The sequence below is a fragment of the Carcharodon carcharias genome, chromosome 4, assembly GCF_017639515.1.
Source record: "Carcharodon carcharias isolate sCarCar2 chromosome 4, sCarCar2.pri, whole genome shotgun sequence".
Lineage (NCBI taxonomy): Eukaryota > Metazoa > Chordata > Chondrichthyes > Lamniformes > Lamnidae > Carcharodon > Carcharodon carcharias.
The window spans coordinates 88,668,711-88,689,662 of record NC_054470.1 but is presented as its reverse complement, the minus strand read 5'-3'; the positions used below and the strand labels follow the sequence as shown (position 1 = coordinate 88,689,662).

Here is a 20,952-nt window from a genome sequence, read left to right as displayed (position 1 = left end):
TCTTCTCTGTTCTCCTTGGTAACATGTGGATTCAGTTGTTCAAACGCAGGCACTGTGATCAAGATGACTGTTAGGATGTTGGGGGTTTTTAATGGGATTTTGGCCTCCTTTGGGGATTCCGGTTCAATGTCCGGCTCAGGCGTGAGCACAACTGGGGTGTTCTGTTACTGTTGCTAGGCGCTATGGGTTGGCGCTGCAACAGGTACAATAACCTTTTCCCAAAGCTGGGCTAGTCTTTCTGGGCCTGGATGATAAGACTGTCTTCTGGAAGAGGTCTCTTCCACATCCATACCAGGTAGATCCACAGTGATGTAGCTAGATGGCTTGTCACAGGCCATTTTAAATGCAGTGGACAGCTGTGTCAGGTTGCCTCATGATTCTGCATTAAGGTTGGCAAGTATGGTCCAATCCTGTTGGAATCTCTCTGCTGGTCAGTTGGATAATAGGGGTTTCAAAGTGGACTTCACCTATGTCTCCATGCAATCTATGGTTACTGTTCGAAGTCTTCTCTATTGCTTTGGGAAATGAGTCTTCCTCCAGGATGTTCCATGTCTTTTGGAACACCACTGCCCTCTGGTGGATGGTCAGCTCTCGCTGTACCTATTGTGGCTTTTCAACTAAGTGAAGCATCACCCTCTCTCTTTCTGGGTCAATTTGGGAACTTTCCTGGTCCGTATTTAAACTTGCTATAAAGCTGTCAGCTAAACCAATCTGCTTGTCTACTTAGGGGCTCCCTTGGTGCATATTTAAATTTGGAAAGATGGTTTCTGCCAGCTATACTTCACGCAATTCCTTAACCTTTTTCTTTCCTGTTTTAATAATTTGCTTTCCCTCAGGCTCTTCGAACACATGGGGGATTTCCCTCATTATTGCTTTCCCTGCTCTGGGACTGCTCTGGTCCCTGTTCAATTCAGGGATATTCTGTAAGTCTGTTTTAAAACGTATTGGCCCTTCCTGGACCTCTTTCAACTCTACTGGCCTGGCTCTGGCCTTGTTAAATTCAAGCAGCTCTCATTCATTGTTTGTGGGTTCTATTTAACCCTTTAGGGCTTCAGAACATTCTTCAGCTCTGCACTCCTGCAGATTTCTGCTGGCTGATGTTGGCCTCTTTTCCCTCTCTAGCTAGTAATTCACTGCCACGAAATAATTTCCAAAGAGGAAATCGATTCCTCCTGCTGGTAGTTCGGGGGCAATTCCTACTGTGACAAAGCCTGAAACAAGGTCACACTCTAGGCGGATCCTAAGGAGGGATGCAAACACAGATCCTTTTACCACTACAATGATCAGTGCCTTGGTCTTCAGGGAGGACTCAGGGGGGTGAGGGGGGTGGGCAGGTAGGTTTATGTTTCTCTCCAACATTAAGGGCTGGGTGGCCCGTGTCCCAGAGAAGTACAACAGATTTGCTCACATTTTGGGACGGGGTTCCTGAAACAGCAAAACTCCAAAAGTTCTCTGGGAGTCTGTCCAGCTAAGACACTAATAGTGCCAGGCCATCTAAGGGTTAAGCTTCTGCAGCGAGGGACCCTGTGCTATGCTGCACTACCCATTGAGGTGTCCTTTGAGGAACTACTCCTGTGGAGCCCTATTAGACCCCAGGGCTTTTCTCACAAATTCCAGCACTCAAAACTGAAATGGCCTATTTTTATTACAATGGGAAGACCAGGCTCTGCGTGTTCTCCTTTTGGGCTGCAGGAGAGCTTCTTGCAGCCTCATTTGTGTTTTCTTTTCTGGGTGGAGGGCCTTTCCAATCTGTGTCACCCTTCTTGTCTTCCAAATGGTCATTGGAATAGTTTAGAAAGGGTCTGCCCGAGCGTCCAGGCCTACGGATGATATCGTGGCTATCGGCTGTGACGGCTACATTCTGGGCTATAAGGATTTTCTGCTTCCCCAAGTGCATCCTCAGGCTGAAGAGTAAGCAGTTTTTAAACTCCTCTAACAATATCAACTCATGCAATCCCTCAAAGGTGTGCAGGATTTTTAAAGGCCGTACCCATCGGTCAAACGCAATTTGCTTCTGCCGTTCAAACTCAATGTAGGTTTGACTGGATTTCTTGTGAGCATTCCAGAACTTCTGGTGATATGCCTCTGGGACTAATTTGCAGGTGCTTAGGATGGCAGCCTTGGTCTGTTCATAATTCATGGATACGTCAGGAGGCAGCAAGGAGTAGATCTTTTGGGCTCTCCCTGACGGCTCTCTTGAATTAGAAACATCCAGACATCTGATGGCCATTTTAACTGTCCTGCTAATTTTTCAACAAAAAAAAAATGACTCCACACATCAGTCCCAGATTTGACAGGAGACCGGGTACGTTCAAACAGCAGTAATTTTTTCTCTGAACACCCGCCTATAAACAAAAAGGTGTTTGGATTTGTTTCCTTTTTAATAAGCAGTGGCGTATTTCCCAACCCCTCAGTTTATGTGTGATCCAATTCCTATTCGTAACCCTACGGCAAACTCAAGGAAGGATGAACTCAAAAGATTAGTTTATTACACATATTCAAAAATTGTGAAAAGGAGGATCCACAACATCCCCCTCCATGCACAGAGTAAAGAGAGGGATAGAGAAAATAAGCTTTCACAGTACAGAGGCCACAGATGAAATAAATATTGATTCATGTGAGGTCCAGGGTCCAGAATCAAAGTCCCATGAGGAACTCCTTCACAGAGGTCGATGGGCTGAAAACCAGTAGTGCAAAATTCACTTTTCCGACGGTGGCGACTTCACAAAATGAAACAAGCATGCCGAGGTGAAAACTAAAAACAAATACTGCGGATGCTGGAAATCTAGAATACAAATACCTGGAAAAACTCACAGGTCTGATAGCATCTGCGGAGAGGGATACAGTTAACGTTTCGAGTCCGAATGACTCTTCATCAGAACTAAGGAAAAATATTTTTCCTATTTTTACTTAGTTCTGATGAAGAGTCATTTGAACTCGAACCGTTAACTGTATCCCTCTCCGCAGATGCTGTCAGACCTGCTGAGTTTTTCCAGGTATTTTTGTTTTTGCAGAGGCGAATCAGTTTGTAGATGATGGTACAGAACCATGAGCAGAGGAAGGGTAGATAGGAGCCAGGTCCCCAACCTCACCAGAGCACCTTCTGTTTGGCCTGCTAGTCAGATGTTAAAACAGCAGACTAGGTTTGCAGCCCAGGGAGGCAATATTAACCTGTTCAACAAACCAGAGCCTTAGGTCATATGACCTTACTTCTCCACAATATCTTCAACAAAGGGCATTTATCCAGTGTCTGGAAATTGTCTGTGTGTTCCAGGCTGATAACATCTCAGCCATTATAAGTTGAAAGAGGTGCTATTTGTTGAGGGTCTGGTGTTTGGAAAGTCATCATCTCCACAGATTTTCTGACTCTGCTGACAGGCCTGGTTTATCAAATACAAATAGCCTTGATGTAGCTCCTTTTGAAGTTGGTCTGTTAGGTGGACTGTTAGCAGCTCTTCAGAAATAACGAGGTGTGACATTTCTGAAATTGCGAAGTGGCTTCTTTTGTTCTTCTGACTCATAGACAATAACTCACAGAGGGTCAGCCATTTTAATGGTTTTTGTTTGGCCAAAAGGTACAGTTTAAAATTAAATAGCAATGAAAATATATTTTTATAAAAACAAACAATGTTAAGTTCTGTTCCATCACAAAAAGTGAGAAAACACTGGCAGGAGTGGTTTATAGGCCCCCTAATAGTTGGGCAGAGCATTAATTAATAACTTATTGGAGCCTGTAACAAAGGAAGTGTAATAATTGTGGGGAGCTTTAATCTTCATCTGGACTGGGACAATCAAATTGGCAAAAATGATCCAGAAAATGGGTTTATAGAAGTGTGAGGTGATGCATTTTGGGAGGACTAACACAGCAAGGGAATACACAATGAATGGTAAGACCCTAGGAAGTACAGATGATCAAAGGGACCTTGGTATACATGTCCATAGATCCCAGAAGGCAGCAGCACAGGCAGATAAAGTGGTTAATAAGGCATATACTTGCCTTTATTAGCCGAGGCATAGAATATAAGAGCAGGGAGGCTATTTTGGGGCTGTATAAAACGCTAGTTAGACCACAGCTGGAGTACTCTGTGCAGTTCTGGTCACCGCACTTTAGGGAGGATGTGATTACACTGGAGAGGGTGCAGAGGAGATTCACAAGGATGTTGCCTGGGCTGGAGCATTTCAGCTATGAAGAGAGGCTGGATAATCTAGGGTTGTTTTCCTTAGGGCAGAGAAAACTGAGGGGAAAAGCTGATGGAGGTATACAAAATTATGAGGGGCATATATAGGGTAGATAGGAAGAAATATTTCCCCCTTAGCAATAGAATAACTAGGGAGCATAGATTTAAGGTAAGGGGCAGGAGGTTTAGAGGCGAAGCGAGGAAAAATGGGATTAGAATAGATAGGTGCTTGATGGCTGGCACGGACATAATGGACCGAAGGGCCTGTTTCTTTGCTGTATAATTCTATGACTCTAATGTTTTTGTGAAAGTTTTTTGTAGTGGTACGTACTGCAACCAACTATGGAATAAAGCTATTTTAGACCTGGTATTGTGCAATGAAGCAGGGTTAATTAATAATGTCATAGTAAAAGATCCACTGGGAATTAGCGGCTATAATTTGGTACTCATGCAGACCTTCGCTTTCAGATTCAAGCACTTCAACCGGGGTTGGGCTGTGAGATGAGGGTCGGATTGACGAACATGATGGGGGTAACGGGGAGGGAAGGCAGTGGAATGGCAGCAAGAGGGAAGGGCGAACACGATGGGGGCCTTTCTGGGGTCATCCTCCAACCTCTTGTTGCCACAAGAGCGAGCAGGAGTCTGCTTAGAAAGAAAGGAGGAATACTTCCTTGCGATAAAAGCCACTTAAAGCCAATGGCTTCATTAGCACTGTTAAAGGGCTACTCAGAACATGGTAGTTACACATCACAGTCACTACATCTCAAGAGTAACAGATAGGAATGTAGAATTTTTGAATGCAGGCTATAGAGGCACAGCAGTATCATATATGGCATTCCATCAATGAAGGCCTGAAACATGTTCATCAGATTTGACACTCCTAATGGGCCAAAGGACAACCACTCATTGACCATGAGCAACTGATTGGTCATTAAAATGTCACACCAGAGATTGGAGCACAGAGCTACGTTGGGTCACCTCATCTCCATTAAACTTTAGCATCCCGGCGCAGGGCTCAAGATGTTGCATATCTGAGATGCCATCTTGATCACCTCAATGTGTGTGCTAGTGTCCCAGGGAGAAGGCCACATCAGCCACCATGCAAGAAAGGCAGGAAAAGCTATGGACCCTTACAGTCTCCAAACATGTCATCTTCTGAACTTCACTTTCTTTTCCCTTGAATCATTAATGTCTTCAATGTTTCCTTTCAGCGAGAAGGCAAAAGCAGGTATGGTTCCTGGGCTCAATGCTGCCTTCTTTAGGTCCTAACACAATGAAAGAGGCAAAGGGAGGAGAGGCTATTCTGCACACAGCTCCAGCAGGAGGGGCATGGTCAAGCAGAACCACAGCACGAATAGGAGGGTTAGGTGAAGACACCCAGATAACAGGGCCGACCTAAGGATTATCGTCCAGGAGTCTCTTATTTACAAGTGTGTGAGGGGCAATCTGTGCACGTCTGTGCTTGGGTCCTGAGATCTAGTGCATCACATACGCCATGTAGAAGTGGAGGGCGTCCCCTATCAGTGGCTATGGAGGTGACCGCTGGACTCAATTTCTTGGCCTCTGGTTCTTTCCATGGATCAACAGGCGACCTATGTGGCATCTCTCAGTCTGCAACACATTGATGCATAAAGGCGGTCACAGATAATTATGTCAGGTTTGCTCTGGGCAAAGATAGCCAGAATGCAAGATTCATTGGCTTCACTGCCATTTCAGGTTTCCCAAGAATGCAGAATGTAATAGACTGCACCCATGAGGCTATGCAGACTCCATGGCAGCAGACCCTAACAAATATAAACCACAAGGGCTGTCATTCCATCAATTGTACAACTAGTGTGAGATCACTGGCAGCATATACTGCAAGTTTGCACATAGTAACCTGGGAGTTGCCAGGAATCCTTCATCCTAAGTCACTCCCAGGTGCCTGAGATTTTCAAGGGGCCATTACATCTGCAGGAGTAGCTGCTTGGATTAAGGGGTACCCACAGAAATGCTGGCTGATGACACCAGTGTGTTGCCCTCAGAGTCATTCTGAGGGGAGGTACAACACTGCTCACAGCTCCAGACGCTCCCTTATACAGCAGACCATAGGGCTTCTGACAAAGCATTTCAGATTCTTGGACTGTTCAGGTGGCTCACTGCAATGCATTCCTGACAGGGTTTCCCACACTTGTTGCGACCATCACAATCTGGCTATGCAAAGAGGTGACCCTATGCCAGATGATGAACTGGAGGAGGATGAGAGCTCATCAGAGGATGAAGATCCAGAGGCCCAAGAACTTCAGGAGGCTGCTTAGGGTCAGTAAGGGCACGATCATGTAATGGAGGAAGGAAGTCATGGGAGACCTACCCGAGATGTGTTAATTGCTGACAGGTTCCAGGGAGAGGCAAGTCAAGTCAGGGAATATGGCCACATCCCTCCTAGCCCTCTATGCCACTTTCTTTCAACTTAGGGGATGTCCACTCACTTGCAGCGAGAAGGAGTCCCGCATTCACACTTGCTGCATGAATCGCCAGGCAATGATCTTGGCTTTGGTCTGTGGAGCCCTGTAAGTGAGCTTATTCTGGGAACTGAGAACCCACTTAGGGACAAGGGTGATGAGAGGGAAGAGTTGAAACCTTCACCGCCATCCAATAATGCAAACACTGCTGCGACTGAGATGTGGACATGCCTAGGGATCTCCTCCTCCCCATACGTGTCTTTTCTTCTACCAATATGGGGACACAAATGTTGCTAGATTATCAATGCTGGTGAGCTGCCCATGGTCAATGGTGTTCTTTGAAGTGTAAAGATATAATGTCTATAAATGTTATTGGAAATTATTTTAAAATAGAGTTTAGTGGTGTCTCTGTATGTGTGTATGTGTGTGTCTTAACTGGATTAAAACCAGCTAGTCTAGAGGGTTTTAAGGCTTTTATGTATACAAGAGAAGTAGGTTTAAAATTTTAATCAAGTAAACATGGGGACAATTCGCATTTTTCTTTCAATGAACGAGTGTAGCTTGGATTCAAAGAGAGGGAGTGAAATATTACATCTAACCAGGTGAAGCTCAGAAACAATGTGTTTGTTTATTTTTCCCAAGGATTACGAATAAAGTGGGTATTATGAATGTTCAAAAGACATAGTGATACAATGAAAATTTACATTCAAAGAGGGAAATATAAAGGAAAAGGCGGCTGTTGGTAAAAACAAGAGGGATTCTAAGACCTAAAACCTCCAGCCTGTAAGCCTCAAGCTGCTCTCTGTAAGGACCTAGAGCTGAAGGAAACTCATTTTCAATGCGACTGCCCAGAATGTGCTTTGCCAGGGCTCTGTTTAAGTATGTGTGTTTTACTGTTGCTTTAACAGAGGTGTAATTGAGAGTCAGGTTAATTAGTGGATTTTTGTAGTTATTATAGTAGTAATTCTGTAGACATATGTATGTGCTTCCAATCTTTCTTGTCTTAATAAATGTTTAATTTTTTTATTAAAGACCCTTGAGACATAGTAGTCTTATTACTACTGAATTCAAAGCCTGCATCTCAAAACATACAAATTGCAAAAATTGGTTATGACAGTTATTTCAAGTTTTCCTCTGGGATTTGAACACTCAGCATTTACCATCGGTTGTGTCATAATAGAGGAAGAAGGGTTAGAAATGCTTATATCACACATGCCCAATAAAGATTTAAACACATCCCCCTGACATCACACAAGGGGTACAGATACTAGTTGAACTGAGGTTGACATCACATGGGGCATTATCATTGAGTGGGAGCTGGGCTAAACCTCGAAATAAGAAGATTCCAAAGAACAAAATCACAACGCCTTCAATTGACAGGAACATTCACATAACCATTGCATGTATGAATAAAAGAACAATTTCTTTACATGTATAGCACACCCATGACCCAAAAGTGACATCTCCTAAATCTAGCACTATGCCTGGGTGCAGCTGTGACATCCGCAGCAGAGGTGGAGGCAGCCTGCTGACAGCTACGACCTGATGTCTGTGATGACCTTGGCAGACATCCTCTGGTGGACGATGGCCTGGAAGGCCCCAGCCTGATAAGGGTCACCTACTCAGGGGCAGAAGTGCCCTCGGTGGCTGGGGAAGTTGAAGTGGATGGGGTCACAGGCAGAGGGGGCTGTGCGCGGCAGCACATGCTTGGAGTGCCCTGAGAAGAGGCTGCCAGGGTGTCTGGCTAACACTCATTGTCCCTGTGGATGCACGCTAGCCCCGCCCTAACTCCTGCAGGAGATGGTGCACATGGAGGGGGATCAAGGTGCCACAACCCCACGCCGCCTACACCCTGATGGTGCCCACCAGGATATATGGCCATAGAGTGTAGGGCGGAGTGCAAATCCAACAAGAATTGCTGGACCAAGGTCTCCATGTTGGTTGCCAGACCACCCATGATGATCCCAAGGCGCTTGCATGTCGGAACCATGACATCAGGCAGAACGCAGATGGACTCCTCCATCATTCGCTCGTCTGCTGAGTGACTTCCGAATCTCTGCCTTATGTTCCACCGTCTGTCATTGCATCTCCAACATAGACTTTGCAGCCACTTCCAGAGGCTCATCATCTGGCTTGGACTGAGCAAATGGCTGATCTCCAGTACCCCAAGTGCCAGAGACTTGGCTTTTCCTGCCTCCAACTGCTGCAGGGACATGTCAGTGAGGTGTTCCCAGAAAGCGAGCCTGAGCCTAATCTATGGCTGTGCCCCACCGACATGATTTTCTCTGAGCCGGTGGAGGGTGCGAGAGTGCTGTGATGGTTCTTCTGGAGCTTCCTCCTCGGATGAATCCTGTGGGCTCACACTGGTGGTGCTGGGCTGGCCTGGGGCCTCGATTTGCTGGTACCTAGGAAATAGAAAATAAAGTTTCATCCAATGAGCATGAGCTAGATAAGACTGCATGTGACTCACTGTGAATGTCAGGATTTAATGAAGTGATGGAGCTGTAGTTCATATTGGATTGGCAGAAGAGGTCCATCTCCCCTGCCCCACGGAGCAATACCTATCCGCCCCAGCCAGTTTGCCTGCAGCCTCCTCAAACTCAGTGAGGACAATGATGTCGGCCGTCCCTCTCCCAATCTGCGCTCTCTTGTGCCTGTTGTGCACCAGCTTGGCCTGTATGAAGAAGAAAGGCATGTGATGAGAAGGGATGGAGCAGAGGTAGAGTGATTTGTATGTTCCCTGTGTGTTTGATGAACCATCCCCAGAGTTCCCAGAGGATGGAGTGCGAGCAACATGATAGATGGGATGGTGGTGCTGCGAAAGTCTCAGTGAGAGAATGAATGTTGATATGTGTGCCCCATTAACAGTTGTGTGAGATCCCTGAAGAGATTAGCCATTTGAGTGCATGATACCATGATTAAATTTTAATATTGGAGGGTGTTGAAGGATGACTTACCCTGGCGGAGCAGATGAAATCATCCATCCTCTTCCTGCACTGGGTGGCATTTCGGGCATGGTTGCCAACCACACTGGCCTGCTCTGTGACAGCCTCCCAGGCCAGAGAAGTGAAACTGCTACGCTTCCTGCAGCCATCCCTGGGATAGAGTGCATGCCTTTGGGCCTGCGTCTCTCTGATTAAGACCTGGAGGGTCAGGTGTGTGAAGCAGGGTGCTGCCTTCTTCTTGTGGCTTTCGGCCTTCCTCTTCTGGCTGCCTGACAGCTCTGGTGGGCTGGAAAGCATCACATTGTGTGTTGGACTGGCCTTTAAATAAGGTGCCTGGACCTTTGAATCTACCAGCGGACAGAAGCCGCAAGAATCAATTCCTCGCCAGGTGATTCGGGCTGATATGTGCCTTTTCATAATTAATGAGGCTCCAAGCACAGAATCAGGTCTGAGTTTCCACCATTTCGGACAGCACGCTGGGCACTGCCGAAACCGCCCGCCACCGCACTTAGTCTCATTTATGGAAAATTCTGCCCATAAAAACAGATTGTAAGAGCTTTTATAAGTACATAAGAAGGGAGTATCTAAAGTAAATGTTGGTCCCTTAGAAGGAGAGACAAGAGAAATTATAATGGGGAACAAGGAAATGTCAAGGGCATTGAACAAATATTTTGTGTCTGTTTTCACAGCAGAAGACACAAACTCCATTCCAGAAACAGGCAATAACATACGGGCTAAAAAGTGAAGAAATTATGAAAATTTATATCAGCAGATATAAAGTAAAGGAGAAATTTAAGGGACTAAAACCTGAAAAATCCCCAGGACCTGATGGCGTACACCCTAGGCTTCTAAAATGTATAGCTGCAAAGATAGTGGATGTGTTGACTATGATTTTCCAAAATTTCTTAGTTAAAGGAATGGTTCCATTGGATTGGAAGTTAGCAAATGTTACAGTGCTTTTCCAGAAAGGAGGGAGAGAGAAAGCAGTGAACTACAGGCCAGTTAGCATAATATTAGTTGCTGGGACAATGTTGGAATCTATTATTTAGGAAGTCTTAACAATGTACTTTAAAAAAACATAGTACAATTAGAACAAATCAATATGGTTTTGCTAAAAGGAAATCCCGCTTGAGAAATGTATTAGTTTTTTGAAGATGTAACTAATAGGGTAGATAAAGGGGAACCAGTAGATGCAGCATATCTGGATTTCCAAAAGGCACTTGATGAGGTGCTGCACAAAAGTTTAATAGGCAAAATAAGGGCTCATGGAGTTGGGGGTAATATGTTAGCATGGATAGAGGATTGGTTAACGGATAGAAAACAGAGAGTGGGCATAAACGAGGCTTTATCAAGTTGGCAGGCAGTGAATAGTGGAGTGCTGCAAGGATCAGTGTAATGTGAGATGTATACCTTTATATTTTTGTGATTATGTTGTCTGTGTAGAAAGCTGTGGAGGTGTGTATGTATGTGTATCCAGGGTTAATTAAATGGGGGTGCAGGTTACTAGCAACAGGTTGTCTGCAAGGTGTAAGAGATGAAAGTTGTTAGGCTTGTGCATTTGTAATGAGAGGTTGTGGTGGGTTTGAGTTACAAGTAAATAGGTTGGGTCAGAAATTTGCATTTTGAGGTAAGTTGGGAAATTGATTTTTTCAGCTGTTGAATATCAAAAGAGTTCAGTGGATTACAAGCGACATTTGCATCTTACAGAGGTTCCATGAGTAAACAGGAGAAGGTATATTAAATTTTATTGACCCAAAAGTAAAGGTAAAAAAGAAAACAGGAAAGATTTTTATATTTGGAGAAGATGAGTTTCAAAGAGATGTTTGAGGACAATGGAACCCGAGGTGAAATGGGAAAAGGGCATTTAAGGAAAGGGTCGTTTAACTATTGAGAGTTGCTGTGGCCAGCTTTTTTGGTGTGTGAGCTGCTGAGAAAGTATTGAATTGGAAGCAGCCACCCAGTGTGAAGCCTCCTTTTGGAATTCCACATCAGAGTGGAAATGTCTGAGAAGTTAAGAGGTGTACCTTTAATAAAGTGACAAATCCTTGACTTGGGTAATAATGACTAGAATTTTATGGTTAAAAATCTATAAGGGGTTGTTCTCAGAAAGGTAGTTTAATTCTGTATTTTTGACCAAGTGTGTTTTTTGGGGATTGCTCTGTGAGACTGTTTTAACTGTGTAACTTTTATCTTGTGTGCTCAAGTTTTTTTTTTCCATTTTAATAAATCTTTTGATTTTTAAAAAATTCTAAAGGTGTTACTGGAGTTCTATGCTGTTAAGGTCAGTAGCTCGTCCTCCTCGTTTTCACAACAACAACAAAAAAAAGAGGTTTATGATCACCAAGACAGGCTTCACTCTGGGGTTTGGCTTGCTCAGCAATAACATCAACTGTGGTCGTAACATCAGTGCTGGGGCCTCAACTATTTACAATCCATATTAATGACTTAGATGAAGAGACAGAAATTTATGTATCTAAGTTTGCTGCTGTAAAAGCTAGGTAGAATGGTAAACTGTGGGGAGAACACAGAGAGGCTACAAAGAGGTATAGACAGGTTAAGTGAGTGGGCAACAAGATGACAGATGGAGTATAATATAGGGAAATGTGAAGTTTTTCACTTTGGTCATAAGAATAAAAAATAAGAATTTTTTTTTAAAAAGGTGAAAAACTTCGAAGTGTTGATGTTTAAAGATATTTGGGTGTGCTGGTACAAGGAAAGCAGAAAGTAAGCTTGCAAGTGCAGCAAGCAATTAGGAAGGCAAATCGCATGTTGGCCTTTATGGCAAAGGGATTGGAGTACAAGGATAAAGAAGTCTTGCTACAATTGCACAGAGTTTTGGTAAGGCTACATTTGGACTACTGTGTGCAGTTTTGGCCTCCACATTTAGGAAAGGGTTTTACTTGCATTGGAGGTGGTACAGGGAAGGTTTACTAAATTGGTCCCTAGAATGAGGGGTTTGTCCTGTGATAAGAGGCTGAGTAAATTGAGCTTATATTCTCTGGAGTTTAGAAGAACGTGAGCAATCTCATTGAAACCTACAAAATTCTGAAGGGGCTTTATAGGGTGGACGCCAAGAGATTGTTCCCATTTGTCAGGTAATCTAAAATATGGGGGCACAGTCTCAGGATAAGGGGCCGATCATCTAGGACTGAGACGAGGAGAAATTTCTTTACTCAAAAGGTTGTGAATCTTTGTAATTCTCTATGCCAGAGGGTTGTGGATGCTCCATTGTTGAATACATTTGAAGCTGGGATAGACAGGTTTTTGGTCTCAGGGAATTAAAGGGTATGGGGTGCTGGTGGGAAAATGGAGTTGAATCCAAAGGTCATCCATGACCATATTGAACAGCGAAGCAGGTTCAATGGACTGTGTGGTCTACTCCTGCACCTATTTCTTATGTATTATGATCACCATTTCCCAGTGGATCTTTTACTATGGCATTACTAATTAACCCTGCCTCATTGCACAATAGCAGATCTAAGATTGCTTCATCCCTAGTTGGTTCCACAACATATTGCTCCAGGAAACTGTCACAAAAGAATTCTATAAACTCATCTTCCAGACCACCTTTGATAATTTAATCTTCATGTAGACTGGACCAATAAAGTCCCCCACAACTATCACATTGCCTCTGTTACAAGCTCCAATAATTTCCTGTTTAATGCTCTTCTGTGGATACATTCATTAAGTTATCTGACTTGGAACTATATTGCCGTTCCTTTATGGTCACTTCAAAATCCTGGAACTCCCTTTCTGTCAGTGCAGCACGAGATGAACTGCAGCGGTTCAAAAAGATGGCACACCGCACACCAGCACCTTTCAAGGGCAATTACAAATGGGCAACAAATGCTGGCCTTGCCAGCGATGCCCACATTCCATGAAAGAATTTTTAAAATGTCCCCTAATGGATACATTTTTTAAAAATGTGGTTCCTCAAAAAAAATCTTAAAGTAAATCACTTGAGTCTGCAATTTTATATAACCAACTTTAAAACTAGGATCGTTAGTCGTAGAAGGGTATTGACAAATGACAGCCATTCAAGAGCAAAATCACAAGTGTTAGTAAACCAACAGCTGTACACAGTGAGAGAAGGCCCAGGTCGTGGGCTGACGTGTCTCATGGAAATGTGGTCTATAGCTTGGATCTTATAATACTTGACATCTACAAGATATTGCTACTCCCGAGTCTGCAATGAGAAAACTCAGAGACCACTAAAACTATAAAGTCCATGAGTTCACAGAAAAATTTTTACAGCATTATTCATTGAAACTATATTAGGCAGGAAGACTATATAACAAACAAAAATGACTTAAAAGCATAATCATGAGAAAAATTATTTTTAGCAGCATATTTAACAAACCTATACTGAACACATACCAAGGCTAGCATTGCCTTTTGCGATGGAAATGGTTTTTTCAAATCCTCTGGCTAAGGACATCTGTTTCCAGTAACTCTCATCAGTGGAGGATAGGCTGTCATCACCCAATGAAATTTCCTGTGCATCCTTAAAAGTGTAAAATAATTTTTTTAAATATTGAAAAGTACGCCCTTCCATAACAGTTTAAATACTTTCATGCTGGAAGAAGAAAGCTGGAGCACTCCAAAAAGTAGTTTCACTCTGCTCCCACTCAAAGCATGTACTACAATATTTTGCATCCCTGTAAGGTACTGAGGGGCTTTAGAACAATTATTCCCTTTGCCAGTGTGAATATACTTAGATTGCATTATTTCCACTGAATCATAGAAACTTAAAACAAAGGAGGAGACAAAAGGCCGACAAGCAGCCATCCAGCTGTTCAAGATTTTGGTTTTGCCTTGTAGATTACGGCACTTAAGTGCATAGCCAAGCACTTTTTAAATGTTACTGCATTTCTGCCTCTACCACCCTTTCAGGCAGTGAGTTCCAGGACAAAAACAGAATTACCTGGAAAAACTCAGCAGGTCTGGCAGCATCGGCGGAGAAGAAAAGAGTTGACGTTTCGAGTCCTCATGACCCTTCAACAGAACTTGAGTTCCAGGTCCCTACCAGTCTCTAGGTGAAAATTTTTCACTTGTACCCTCTAAACCTCCTACTTCTTACCCTACATTTATGCCCTTTGGTTATAGACTCTTAATCAAAGGAAGAATGGCCTTTCTATACACTTTATCTAGATCCCATATAATCTTATACACTTAAATTATGTCTACCCTCGGCCTTCTCTGTTCCAAAGAAAACAACCCCAGCATATCCAATCCTTCCTCATAACTAAAATTCTCCAACCCAGGCAACATCTTTGTAAATTTTCCCTATACCCTCTCGAGTGTAACCATATATATTTACTATAATGCGGTGACTAGAACTGTATGTGGTAGTCTAGATGCAGCCTGTGGCATCAGAATCCCCTGATACTGTATAAAATGTGATGGAAGAACCCCAAAACCCCCACAGACACAAATGCTGTGAATGAAAGCCCAGCCTCAAAATAAAACACATCGAGTCAGGCCACATTGTGGGACGGAGGTTAATCTCAGACATTCCAACATCATAACAGAACTGATACTATTAAAAGGACTGGAATTTAAGGCATCATTACAGCAGTGAACACAAGATAACCACCATCATGTAATCTAATTAAGAAATGAAGGAGGCCATTATCACAACCAAATGGCCCCAGATAACATCCATTCATTCCTGTCACGGAAAGAGAGAAACATTTCACATAAAGAACAGCTTTGGAGCCAGGGATACCTCACCCTAGTGGGATTCATTGTTTACAGTTGTGGAAACATCAGTACCGAGTAGGTCTGTCTGGGACAGACTTGAAAGATTAAAGAAGGTGCTAAGCACTAGCCATCCAGGAGGATGGCCTCATGTTGTTCACGGTATTTCAATAAGGATCATCATAAAAAGGGCAAGAACGAAAGGTTTGGCACTGCAGTCAAGGAGGAGGGTGAGAAAGGGTCAACCTGGCTCGCGCACCTACAGTTCTCAACTGAAGGATCAACCGGGTGGAGGATTGTAAGTTATCAGCCAACTCTGAGGGGTATTGGGGCTGAGAGGTTAGAGTAAGTTAAGGGTAATGACCAAATCCAGGGGATTTGGGTCTGAACTAAGTACGGTTGGGGACAGAAACGTGGGGTTTTGCCTGTGGTTTTTCCAGTAAAGGTTTTTTCTAATAAATTGTGGTGACTTTGTGTGTTTTGGTTGGGAGCCGAGGTCGAATCGTGGAGGGATTTAAATCAGATGAACCAATAGAGGTGTTGTGTCATTTAAACCAGCTTAGAGTTCCGTATTAGGGCGTTAGGACGTTTATTTCTAATAAACAGCAAGTTTGTAGTTGAGCCGACCCTGTGTCTGTGAAATTTTGTTCTCTATAAAATCCGAAAGTCCAAGAACCATTGTAGGAAGGGAACGGGAACCGCTTACAGGCCTAACCAGTGTGTTATACAGTTCCAGCATAACCTTCCTGGTTTCATATTCTAAGGGGAGAAGATGTCACTGAATTAGTAATCCAGAGACCGAGGCTAAAACTATATGGGTTCAAATTCCACCAAAGCGGCTGGTGAAAGTTAAATTCAATTAATTAAATGTGGAATTGAAAGCTCATCTCAGAAATGGTGACCATGAAACTATCATCAATTATCGTAAAAATCCATCTGGCTCAGTAATGTCCTTTAGGGAAGGAAATCTACTGTCCATACTTGATCCAGACAACATGTAAATCCAGACCCACAGCAATCTGCTTGTCACTTAACTGACCTCTGAAATGGACTAGCAAGCCACACAGTTATACCAAACCACTACAGAAAAGTTGAAAAGGAATGAAACTGGACACATCACCCAACATCGACCTCGGCATTGGAAATGACAACAGCACACTCTGCCCTGTCGACCCTGCAAAGTCTTCCTCACTAACATCTGGGCCTTGTGTCAAAACTGGTACAGCTGTCCCACAGACTAGTCAAATAACAGCCTGACATAGCCTTACTCCAGGAATCTCATCTTACAATGTCCCAGACACCACATCACCACACTTGGCTATGTCCTGTCCTACCAAGAGAAGTGACCCAGCAAAAGTGGTAGCACAGTGAGGTGCGGGAGAGGGGGAGTTGCTCTGGGAGTTCTCAACATCGACTCTGGACCTCATGAAGTCTCATGGCAATCAGGTCAAACATGAGCAAGGAAACCTCCTGCTGATTACCAAATACCACCTTCCCTAAGCTGATGAATCAGTGCTCCTCCATGTTGAACACCAAATGGAAGAAGCAATGAGGGTGGCAAGGGCACAGAATGTACTCTAGGTGTATGTCAGAAGAGTGAATTGGTAGCATCACTGCTAAACGAACTGGCCAAGTCCTGAAGGGCATATCTGACAGCCTGGGTCTGCAGCAGGTGGTGAAGAAACAACAAAAGGGTAAAAACCTTGTCCTCGCCCATCCACCTGTTGCAGGTGCATCTGTCCATGACAGTACTAGTATGAGTGACCGCTGCAAAGTCCTTGTGAAGACAAGGTCCTGCCTTTCCACAGAGAATACCCTGCACCATGTTGTGTGGTACTACCACCTTCCCAAATGGGATAGATTCAAAAAAATCTAGCAACTCAAACCTAGGCATCCATGAGGTGCTATGGGCCATCAGCATCAGAAGAATTGTATTCAGCCACAATCTGAAGCCTCATGACTCCAGCATACCCCTCCTTCTACCATTGCCATCAAGCTAAGAGATCAACTCTGGTACAATGAAGATTGAAAAAGAGCATGTCAGGAGCAGCACCAGACGTATCTAAAAATGAGATGTAACCTGGTGAAGCTATAACACAGGAGTAATTGCATGCCAAACAGTGGAAGCAACATGCGATAGATAGTGTTAAGCAATCTCACAACTAATGGATCAGATCATAGTCCTGCAATATCCAGTGATGAATGGTGGTGGACAATAGATAACTACGTGGTACAGGGGGCTGCACAAATATTTCCATCCTCAATGATGGGGGCCCCCAGGAATCAATGCAAAAGACAAGGTTGAAGCATTTGCAACCTTCTTCAGCCAGAAGTGCTGAATGAATGATCCATCTCAGCCTTGAGATCCCTAGCATCACAGGATCCAGTCATCAGCTAATCTAATTCACTCCACAAGATATCAAGAAATGGGTGAAGGCACTGTACACAGCAAAGACCTTGGGGGCCCTGACAACACCCTGTCAGAAGTACTGATGACTTGTGTTCTAGAATCAGCCAAACACTTAGCCAAGCTGTTTCAGTACACCTACACCACTAGCATGTACAACACAATGCGCAACGTTTCCCAGGCATCTCCTGCCCACAAAAAGCAGGACAAATACAATCAGACCAATTATCCTCTGATCAGTCTACTCTCGAACATCAGCAAAATGCTGGAATCTGTCGCCGACAGTGCTACCAAAGGGCACTGCCACAGCAATGACCTGGTCACTGATGTTCCGTTTAGTTTCCACCAGGACCACTCAATTCCTGACCTCAATACAGGCTTGATCCGAACATGAACAAGAGAGATTGAACTCTAAAGGTGAGGCGAGAGTGACTACCATGGACAAAAAGGCAATATTTGACCAAACGCGGCATCAGAGAGCCCTTGCCTAATTCAAGTCAATGGGAATCAGGGGGAAAACTCTCCACTGGTTGGAGTCATACCTACTACAAAGGAAGATGGACGTGGATGTTCTGATGAAGAGTCATACAGACTCAAAACATTAACTCTGTTCCTCTCCACTTCCTCTCCACAGATGTTGTCAGACCTGCTGAGTTTTTCCAGCAATTTTTGTTTTTGTTTCAGATTTCCAGCATCCACAGTATTTTGCTTTTATTTAAGATGGTTGTGGTGTTTGGAGGCCAATCATCCCTGTCCTAGTATATTGCTGCAAGTATACCTCAGGGTAGTGTCGTAGCCCCAACCATCTTCAGCAGCTTCATCAATGACCTATCCTCCATTTTAAGGTGAGAAATATGAATGTTTGCTGATGATTGCACAATGTTCAACATCCTTCATGACTCCTTAGATACTGAAACAATTCATATCCATATGCAGCAAGATCTGGACAACATTCAGGCTTGGGCAATAAGTGGCAAGTAAAATTCGTACCACACAAGTGCCAGGCAATGACCATCTCCAACATCAGAGAAATTAGCCATCTCCCCTTGACATTCAATAGCAATCCCATCGCTGAATCCCCCACTATCAAGATCCTGGGGGTTACAATTGACCAGAAATTGAACTGGACCAGCCATATAAATAAAGTGGCAGGTCAGAGGCTAGGAATTCTGTGGCATGTAACTCACCTCCTGTCTCCCCAAAGTCAGTCTATCATCTGCAAGGCACAAGTCAGGAGTGTGATGGAATACTCCCCACTTTCTTGGGTGAGTGCAGCCCCAAAAACACTCAAGAAATTCGACACCACTCAGGACGTCACGCTTAATCGACACCCCATCCACCACCTTAAGCATTCACTTCCTCCACCACTGATCTATAATGAGTACCATATACAAGATGCATTGCAGCAAATTGCCAAGCCTCCTTCGACAGCATCTTCCAAACCTGTAATTTATACCGTCAAGGAAGACAAGGAAAATGATGGTGTCGTGGTAATGTCACTGGACTACCAATCCAGAGGCCCAGGCTAGTGCTCTGGGCACATGGGTTCAAATTCCACCAAGCAACTAGTGGAATTTACATGGTGACCATGGCAACTATCACTGACTGTCGAACCCATCTGGTTCACTAATGTTCCTTACGGAAGGAAATCCACTATCCTTACCCAGTCTGGCCCCCACATGTAACTCCAAGCCCACAGCAATGTGGTTGACTTTTAACTGCCCTCTGAAATGGTCCAGCAAGCCACTCAGTTCAAGGGAAATTAGGAATGGGCAACAAATGTTGACCTTGCCAGTAACACCCACATTCCATGATAGAATAAAGGAAAAAGCAGGTGCATGGGAATACTAACATCTGCAAGTTCCCCGCCAAGCCACATACCATCCTGACTTGGAACTATATCATTGTTCCTTCAGTGTTGCTGGATCAAAATCCTGGAACTCCATTCCTACCAGCACTGTGGAGGTGCACTGCATCAGTTCAAGAAGGCGTCTCACCACCATCTTCTTAAGGGTAATTAGGGATGAGCAATAAATGCTGGCCTTGACTGCAATGCCCACGTCTCGCGAAAGAAAAAAAAATGCCTCCGCTAATAAAGGCAAGTATGTCATATGCCTTCTTGACCACCTTATCTATCTGTCCAGCCACCTCCACTGATCTGTGGACATACACTCCAAGGTCCCTCTATTCATCTGTACTTCTCAGTATCGTACCATTTATCATGAATTTCCTGGCTTTGTTAGCCTTCTCCAGATTGAACTTCACTTGCCACTGCGTGCCCATCTGACTAGTCCATTGATATCTTCCTGCAGTCTACAATTTTCTTCTAATAGCCAATTTCTGTATTGTCTGCAAACTTCTTCCTGGTATTATCAATGTTCAAGGTCAAGACATATTCTTGGTCTACCTTTGCCCTTTAAATCTAACTAAATTATGATCATTTCTACCAAAGTGCTCCCCAACTGATACCTTTTCCAGTTGCCTAATTTCATTCTCAAAAACGAAGTCTAGGACTGCCTTCCCTCATATTGGCCTGGCTATGTACTGGTTAAAAAGTTCTCCTGAATATGTTTTAAGAATTCTGCTTCCTTTGAGCCTTTCACACAAATTTTATCCCAGCTAATATTAAGATAATTGATACCCCCCCCACCCTAACAACCATTACAGCCCTATTGCTTTTGTAATTCTCAGGCATTTTCCTACATATTTGCTCTATTTGTGGGTCAATAGTACACTCCCAGTTACTGACTGTTCTTTTTTGTTTTCTTCAGTTCAACCCACATGGTCTCATTCGATGATCCTTTCACCATATCATCACTGCTCACAGCTACAATTGTTTCTTTCATCAATATTTCACCCTCACTCTTATTATTTATCCCCCTCTCCATCTTGACTGAAAACTCTAACCAGGAATATTGAACTGCCATTCCTGCCTTCCTTACAGTCATGATCGTTAATCCTTGAACCTTAGAGAAGAAAAGAATAGGGAGAGTTTTGTGCCCAGCCAGTTTAGTGATCAATAGAACATTTAGGTTTCAAATATCTAGCATGGCTATTTAAATAGAGGTAGACCTGCTTCAGGAGCTTATTTATAAGCTTTCTCTGCATTGTAGCATCAGCTATTTACAATTTATATTAATGACTTGGAAGAAAAGATTGAGTATAATTTATCCAAGTTTGCTGACAATATAAAGCTAGGTGGCAATGACACCTGTGCGAAGTATACAAAAAGGCTACTAAGGGTATAGACAGGCATAGTGAGCAGGCAATAACATGGCAGA

At 43.7% G+C, this 20,952-nt stretch overlaps 1 protein-coding gene across 4 annotated transcripts in view; it reads right to left on the bottom strand.

The window, feature by feature from the left end:
* Nucleotides 1-20,952, bottom strand: part of LOC121276887 (multiple PDZ domain protein) — a 413,889-nt gene that overhangs the window by 211,833 nt on the left and 181,104 nt on the right. For all 4 annotated transcript variants that reach the window (XM_041185496.1, XM_041185497.1, XM_041185495.1 and 1 more), the window contains exon 22: nucleotides 13,942-14,068. In XM_041185496.1, coding sequence (XP_041041430.1) covers nucleotides 13,942-14,068 — 127 coding nt within the window. The remainder of the gene's footprint in view (nucleotides 1-13,941; nucleotides 14,069-20,952) is intronic.